Below are 8,884 nucleotides of genomic sequence, written 5' to 3'. Positions count from 1 at the left end.
GCCCTGGTTCTAGCAATTTAAATGTCAAATTTCCTACGTATTTGGTTGATGAAGTTAAGCCCTCAAGAACAGGGGATGCATGTGTACTCTCCTAGATGGGAATCTAAACTGATTTTTTTTTTTTTCAGTAGAACAGATAAGGCACAATGTATACATTAGGATTATCTTAAAAAAAACCAAACCAAAAAAACCCACACAAACCCACCAAAATATTTGTTCCAGTATTTTATTACATAAAAAATTGATTGTCCATTGAAAATTTGTCACATAGTGCAACCACATCTCATGTAGTATCATTGACAAAGTGTTTTTTCTGAGGACAGCTGGGTTAAAAATATAATGGCAAATTAGAAAACTTACTTACGGCACTAGAACAGAGAAACCACTAAGCTGAGTGGAGAAATACAGCAGACGTTTAGCTGTCAGGAAAGCAGATGATTTTCTGCATACCTCTGTTTAGTACTGAAAAAATAAGGAAATAATAAGAGCTGTAATCACCACTCTACTTGTTGAAATTAGTTTTAAAGGCTCTATCTGAATTGCCTGTATGTAGAGCCAAAAATCTGTTACTGGAAGCCTAATGAGACTCAAATTCAAAATCCAACATCTGCTGGGGTACTTATAGAACATTAATGACCTTAAGTAACTTTTTGAAGATTTTTTTTTTATATACACATACATATATAAAAAAGTTGTATTGTGTTCAGGCCTCTTACATCATTACCAAATAACATCTGCTTATGCAACGCTGTACCAGGACAAGTGCTAGGGTCTCAAAGACTTACTGGTTTTAAAAGAGAACATAAGTTGTTTTGGAGTAGAGTTATGAACTGCGATACCAAAGACTGGCTGGTGAAGAAGTTCCTGCCAGACTGCCAAGTTATAGTTACTAGCGTATTTAATTATTTTTTGAGTGTAAAGCATGAAAGAGGGAGAAGAAAAGTGGAAGACAGAAAAGCTACTTGAAGGCAGTGTTTTGTATTTTATATCAAAAGCAACCCTCAGGTCATTACTCCTATTAAAAACCTAAAAAACCTCCAAACACTTTAAAATTCAAATAAGTTATGTGGCACAAAACATGCCTGTATTTGGCACAGGCAACTTAATGACTCAACCAAACAAAACCCACAGTCAATTGGCTGGCTGAATTTCAACAAAGCTGTCCCCCCTCCTTTTAACTATAAAGCAAAAAGACCCGAGCTACTATAAATGTAGATTTATGAATGACTAAAACAAGTATCTATTCTCAAAAGCCAGGCTATAGCTACAGTGTAGTAATTGTTTCTCCTCCTTGGCTAATTTGCTTTTGTATTATTTGTATACTGTTTCACATTGCTTAATTATTTAGCTCAGGAAGAACCCAATTTGATCAAAAAAGAAATCATGTTTATGTTTTATAACATTAGGAAAACTACAGAAACTGCATTGCCATGTTTCTCATCATAATCTGAATTGTCATCTCTATACCATAGATTTAAGTTGTAAAACAAAAAAACACATTAATATTTCATATTTATAGTGTCATCTGACCTCTGTTCATCGCTTGAGATGAAAAGCAATATTCTTTAAAAAAAAGGGGAGGTACAAACCCACAACACTTGGCAAAATGATAAATTAGTTCTGGACAAGAAATGGACTGCACATCTCTCCTTAATGCAATGCGATATCCAAGTATCTACAGAGACTCTTCTCAACTCCGCTACACGTTTGGGTTAATAGCAGAATATAGAAGTAATACAGAAGTAAACCTGAAGAAACACATGATTTTCACTTTTCCACTCAGACAAACAGGCACAGACCTGTTTAATGAAGTATGGCCTGAAAGGTTTCTTTAATCCTAAATTTATACAAATATAATTAAAATTAAATAAACTGATCACCTGGAACCTTCATCAACATCATTTAGTCCTCATGTACAGAAACCAAAGACAAGTTAGTCTGTCTCCTGAATACCTAACTAAGGCATTTTACTACTCAGTGAGACAGTAAGTTTAGTGACATCTTTTATTTTAGAACAAGCACTCAGTAAGTCACAGCTTCCCACTTTTGATACTGAAGTATTCCACAAGATCAACCATTATGGTTCAGTTGGGACCTTTTATCCAAAACACTTGGATTTTAGCACCTTAAATAAAGAGTCAAAGTAACATCTTAGTAGTAACGAATGAAGACAGTTAACACTGTGCTCATCCCCTGGAAAATGATGTGGACCATACATACTAGGTGCATTTAGTCCTTAACAGATAGTAAGGCAGAAGGGAAACAATTCTAAGCAATGGATTTAACTGAATACAATCTGAATAATAACAAAACCTTCCCAGTTATACAAAGTCTTTCAAAGAGAAATCACATTTGCTCCCATACATCAAACTTCATAGCATTTAAATCAAATGTTCATTTACAATCGACCATGTCAGTCAGGAATCCGTACCCAAAAAACTCCCTTGAACCTGATCTGGTTATTAAACATTCAGTGATAGGTCTAACTCAAACTTTAACTCTGTACTGTAACTAGTGCTTTTTCAGAGATTTAAACAAAACCTTAGACCAGTAAAATGAATTCATTTCAGAGTTAAAGCTATTTCTTCTAGCTCACTGTCTACATAACGGGGCATACATAACATTCGCTTCCACAGGCACAGTTCTTTGGCAGCAATAGCAATCTGAATGGCATGAATCTGACTTTTCCTTTCACCCCTGCACTGCTCGCACAGGTGCTATAATTCATTAACATCCCATCATCACTTCTGATGGGTACAGAACCTCCTTTCTGCACTGGAGTGCATTAGCCGAGTATGTCCCTTATCTTCTTCCACCATGCTTCTAAGAACTTCTGTGGATTTCTGGGGACATACAGAATCAGTTTTGTTTATTTTATAAAGAAACAGGCAGTCTAACCAGACACATCCTAAACACCGTAATTTTAGGCATCTTTGGCCACTGTAACACTATTCTTTTCAATTTTAGGCAGTTTTGCCAACTGAGTCTAGAAAACTGGCTTCCAAGAGAATCTTTTAGCACTGTACTCTGCTATCTAACAGCATCTATGAATCAACAACCAACTTGCATACCCAAGATGGATGCGGCTACTATAGATGAACATCGGTGTATTCTAAGATTGTATTTCTTCTTTTCCACTTAAATTAAGCTTGTGATGTTAGACACACAGATTTGTATGTTTATTTTAAACAACAACAAAAGCATAAAAAATTACAAACTAAAGTAGTCAGTCGCTGGTATTAAACATTACCTTTCCTGTAACTAAACAAATGGCCCATATTAATAAGTAAACTGGTGTATTTCAACATAGAAGTCTTTCAACATCAGTAATCTCTGCTTCCTTCCTTCCCCCACCAATAAAGCCAGGAATTGTATGGAAAATTAGTTTCCCTCCAAGGAACAGCAGAGCAGCATTCAGTCTGGTTAACGTGTCTGTCATAGATCCTCTCTCTGTTTGGTTGCTCGGTTGTCCTCTTTGATGCTATTAGATTTCTTGTCTGCATCTTTTTTCTTCCTTGCTTTTTCAGGTTTTGTTTTGTTTTTCACTTTCTCATTTTCTTCTGCTCCTTTGCCAGGATAAACCTGACCTTCCAGAGTAACATCCGCACACCTTTCTTGGTTTATCAGAAAGTCTTTGATCTCCCAGGCGTAACCGCCATCACGTAACATAAAGATGGCACGATTTGAGCCAACGATAAACCTAGAGGAAAGATATGTATTTTTTCAGTTAGCTCTGTGCCCTTCAAGCACTACAACATTTTGCTTAATTCGGATCACCTCCATGACTGAAGCATACATTTAAGAGCAAGAAGCTTGTCTTGCTGTTGCCTGGCGATGGGGACAAGAGAAAAATTTTCTAGTACGTGTAAGAATAAAACTTATTAAGTTTACAAATAACCAAGGAGGAGTAAGAAAACGAAGAAAACTGAAGAATTAATTTGGCATTACGTAAAATCCACTAACGGGCATTAAATTTGCTTTATACTTTATATATATATTAAATTTGCTGCAACCCTTCTCAGCCTCAATACAAGAGCGCAACATTCCTCTGTTTCAAAATGATCCTCTCTAAGAGAAAAATCACATTTTTTAGCCAGGGGAACAAAAAGCCTTTTGTGGTGACAAGTCTTCCAAGTGCGATGTTTTCCATCAAGCACATAAAGGCAAACTACTGCAGCTAAAACTGATAAATAGCTGAAACGTAATGAGATAAAAAAGAAACTAGGCTATATATACATCACATGTAAGTGTTAAAAAGATTTGTGCACCACACCAGAATTTTTGTAGCGTGACTTAAATTGGCATATAAACTGATACAGAAACAAAGAAATAGTGACGGACGATGGAGGTGGGGAAGGGCACAGGATGAACAGTTGAAAAGATTTTAATGAAGAAAGATACAAGGGTTCTGTAAAAGCAAGAACTTTATCCTTGCATACAACAGCTTACCTTTGCACGTCATAGTTTGCATTGAAGAGACTGCCCTGCCACAAGCTAGTAATTTCTTCAGTCTCCTTTTCTGTGGGATTTCCCGACACTGTGACAAACATCATCAAAGTCTTCCCCTTTTTCGTCAGCTTCAGGATACTTTCAGGCTTGCCTGGATCAATTTTTGAGAAATCTATTGGTGCTGGAGGCCTCTTGTGTTCGGGAAGATCCCCTTCTTCAATGTCATCATCTTTCTGTTTTGAAAAGGAAAAGGAAGCTTTAAGCGCAACTGTTCCACAAAGCTGTTCTTTTTTGAAATTTCCCATTGTTTAGAGAATAACTGCTTTGCTAAAGAGAAGTATTTTTTAGTTTAATGATGGAGATTCTCAAACCAAAAGAAATAGTGAAGTTTGTTTCAGGATACTTCACCAAGAGTGCTCTTTCTATTTAAAACTTTCCACTTCAAAATGATGCACATTTTTGTACTGACAGATAGAATCTCATTTTACCATGTACTGAGAAATCTTTCAGTCTTAAGGCTAATTCAATACAACTCCACCTAAGTATTTCATAAAAGAATATGTTTTTTCTTCACAGTTTCACAGACATTTATTAAGTATACGAGATGAACTGAGAAAGTTGTACTAATAAGACTCATACACACATAAATAAAAGTGTTCATCTGCATATTGCTTTCAGAGGTCAAAACTCCCTTCTGGGAATCATGCAAACACTTGATAATTTAATTTTCCTTACTTTGTGTCTTTAAACAAATAGAACCACAAGAATTCAGAATTTCAATGCTCATGCCATAGGAAAGAAAAAAAACTTCTGATGCCTCTGCTCAGGTTGACAGGCATTTAAGTATTTGGAAAGGCAGAATTCAAACTGCTGTCCCTTAAAACAGCTCACGACAGAGAGGAGTGCATATAGCGACAACTTACATGGAGCCAGAACTTGATTTCTTAAACAGTATTTATATCATAGAATTAAAAAGTAAAAAAAAAAAGAACAGAAAAACCCAGAAGTCTTATACTGGCACCCACCCAAGCACTACTAAATCAGCAGGAATTCAGGAAGATATTTTAGGTGGTGTTTTGCCTTCAAGCATTTAGTGAAAATATGCATCACTTCATTAGGACCATGAACTGTAGCAGCATTTGCCAAGCTTGATTTTTAGATCTAAGTACGCATTACCTTCTCATCTCTGCACATACACATATGCAAACTCAACATTGTCCTCTTACAACATCCCGCTACAGGAAGCATCCCATACCGTTTAAAGGTTAAGGTTTCATTCAAGTGACCCATGTTCTCTTCCCATCTCGATTATGTAGTTTGTTGCCTTTCTGACAAGACAGTTTAAAATTTAGTTACCACAGAATAAAAGTTGTAGAAGCCTTAGATTTTATCCTTTCTTTTCTTACTAATAATGTATCTGTTTCAATTTTGCAAGTCTGAAGCATGCTTTCAAGTAGTTCACATGCCTTTGCAAATTCCATATTAAGTGAACTGGGAGCAAAGGAGAGCCCCAGGAAAGTCCCACTGCCCTCACTAAGTGGGAACAATACTTACCTTAGAGGAAGCTGAAAAATGCTCATATTGGTAAAGTACAGTGAAAATACAAAATCTTACATGACTGACTGAAAAACACTCTTCAGAGGTAAAAGCAAATCAATCCTAATTTTAGATCAGTTTGGCTAGTGCAAAACCACTTATTTCACAGTTTTGAAAGGGAAAGGCAGAAACAAATATTTCCAAATACTCCTTACACAATACAGAAATTGACTTTGGATTCAGTGACAACACGACCTACTAACATATATTACCTATTTTCCCCTTAACTATTCAACTAAATGCTCACAAAGCTGTATTGTTACAGTTTGAATAGAAATATAAGCAGCAGTCGAAAGCTCCCCTACACAACACTTCTTTTCTTGATTCTGTACAAACTATCATGCAGTTTTGTATTTATAAAGCTATCTACAAAGTAAGTGACTGGAAGAAGTGTAAGCTTTTGCTTTGAAATGTGTAGCAGATTCATTCATTTAGACATTAACATGAGGCTTCAGAGGGAAAGCATTACGTAGATACAGTAATAGCTATATATTCCTTCTCCTCCCCTCTGCTCCCATTCTCATGCATTTCTCATTAATGCCCTGGATTTTTATTTTTAAAAATATTAGCAACATATTTCACCTAATTCCTCAGCCTATTCATTGATCTTAGCTCAGAGTCAAGCCTGAGAAACCCTGAGCTTATAACAATAACGAACTAGTTTAAGAATATGACATTTCAGTAACAGAAAGACCTCCAGACCAGATTCTTAGTTCCGTTTCCAGCTCCTCTGGACTCAAGGCTGCTGGAGAGTCCCTTTCCATGAGGGGAAATCCCTAGGTGGCTTCCTTCAAGCTCTAGTTGTGCAACTGAGCTGCTGAAGCAGCCTCTCTTTTCCCCATTCCCCATGCTCATTTTCCACTAGATCACTCTCCCAGTTCACCAGGCAGTCATGCACGTGGTTGCGCCAGCACAGTGCAAGGGGCAGCACAAGAGCCTGAACAGAGAGGTGGCTGCTCCTTTTGGGAAGGCTGCTGGAGCCACAGCCTCAGCCTTGCCAGGCTTGCGGCTGAACCCAAGGATGTTATAGCCACCATCCTCCGATGCTTTTAGACTAATTGCCAGGGAAATAAAAAAATATTAGGAGTCATCTCACTCACTTGAAAGCAATGACACTTGATTCTGTACAGATCTGTGCCCTGTGCCCCTCGCTCCCGAACATTAATTCCTGCTCTTATCCAAATTCATAATGGCCCCTTTGTTTCTCATCCCACCCCATCAAGTCCACTCATGCCTTTTCTCCTCCTCTATCCTCCAGCCACCACCCCCTCGAGTCTTTCATGTTCCTTATATGTGTTCTCACTACCATCAGGCAAAATGCCATACAGCTGACCATCAGAAGCTGCCATACAGAAGACCAAAACAACCGTTAATTGTTGAGCCCCTGCTTCAGTAACTTTTTTCTTCTAGGGCTCTGGCTGTATGTGCATTTCCTCAGTGGCAATGCCAACCCAAGCAGCCAACTCCCCAGCTGCTCAGCCACATCTGCATGCAACACGGCTACAAGCATTTGTGCAGCACATGGTGAACTGGATCAGAGACCTGCTCCAGCTAAAGAGGAAGAACCCTGAACAGCCTCCTGACCCTGCCTGCCACATTGCTGGAACAGAATACACAGCCGAAGAACCACGACAGCATTAACTTGAGTCTCCCTTTCATCCAGGCATCCAATTCAAAAACTCGGAGATGCTCACCTTTTAAGATTTTTCCTACAATACCCAGTTTGGATGAAGCTGGCCAATATTATCATTTAAGCCTTGATTTTTTAGCAGCTGGGACTACCTGGTCCTTGGCTGATACCACTAACAGAAAGGTGAACTTTGAGTTTTTACATAATTTTATTTAAAATTTTAAGTCAATTTTCTAAGAATCTCCCTTACTAAAGGGAGATACACAGCAACAGTCCATGGGATGCACAAGTCCACAAACCTGCCAACCAGGTCCAAGGCAGACATCCTTACTTCTCACAGAAGTTACTTTACCTACGTTACACGTACAAAACCTACTCCTCCACCTTGACTAACAGCTGTAACTGGTGTTACAGGAGACAAAAGTTTTCACTCTATTATTTCCTCCAGTTTTTGTGCAAAACATTCTAGGGAACAGCCTCATGGGACAGAATAACACACTGATGAGCGCTTTGGCATTTATCAGAAGATGATGGAAGACAAAAATAGCGAAAAGAACTGAACAGTGGCATGACAACCACATGGAGAAAAGAGTGATGGGGAACTGTCAAAGAAAGTTAAGGCAGCGGGATGAAGGGGGACAAGAGAGAGCTGGAATTAGAAGCCGCCATTCAAACGAGGAGTGGCAACGAAGGAAACACCAAACCAAAAAACCAACTAGATAGTACTCTGTAAACGCGAACTGAGTATTTCTCCCGCTATCCGCCCTTTGGCCATAAAACATATATCCCTTTATACCCCAAAAGAGCGGCATTTACGTCAAACCTGGCTGTTGGCATGCATCGACGGCATGTGTTTGGGGCTCAGGCGCTGGGAGGAGGGAAGGGGGCGGCAGGGCGAGCTGTGGGCACCCGGGGACAGGGCAGTTCCTCAGGAGCCCCTTCCGTGCCCGCTCGCCCAGATTTTGCAACCCCCCCCCGCCCACACACACAGAGGAACCCGGAGCCTCAGAGGAAGGAACCCGCCGCCTGCCACCCTAACGCCACCAGGCTTCGGGGATCCCTCCCTCCCGCCCATTCCAGGCCAGGGCCCCAGCTAGGCCCGGGGGAAGGACGGCTGGGCCGCGGGCGCCAAACCTCCCACCTTCCCCCGGCGGAGGCGCCGCGGGGCCGGGCAGAGCGGCCGCCCGACCGCCCGGCAGGGTTGCTCCG

At 39.7% G+C, this 8,884-nt stretch overlaps 1 protein-coding gene across 1 annotated transcript in view; it reads right to left on the bottom strand.

The window, feature by feature from the left end:
* Window positions 1-1,990: 1,990 nt before the first annotated feature.
* Window positions 1,991-8,884, bottom strand: part of MESDC2 (mesoderm development candidate 2) — a 15,880-nt gene continuing 8,986 nt past the window's right edge. The window contains exons 2-3 of the mRNA XM_010571939.1: window positions 4,450-4,682; window positions 1,991-3,700 (exon numbers count right to left, since the gene is read on the bottom strand). Coding sequence (XP_010570241.1) covers window positions 3,436-3,700; window positions 4,450-4,553 — 369 coding nt within the window. The 5' untranslated portion in view covers window positions 4,554-4,682 and the 3' untranslated portion in view covers window positions 1,991-3,435. The remainder of the gene's footprint in view (window positions 3,701-4,449; window positions 4,683-8,884) is intronic.

The sequence above is a fragment of the Haliaeetus leucocephalus genome, unplaced genomic scaffold (assembly GCF_000737465.1).
Source record: "Haliaeetus leucocephalus isolate CR32 unplaced genomic scaffold, Haliaeetus_leucocephalus-4.0 Scaffold339, whole genome shotgun sequence".
In the NCBI taxonomy this organism is placed as follows: domain Eukaryota; kingdom Metazoa; phylum Chordata; class Aves; order Accipitriformes; family Accipitridae; genus Haliaeetus; species Haliaeetus leucocephalus.
This window is presented reverse-complemented; position numbering and strand designations above follow the sequence as displayed.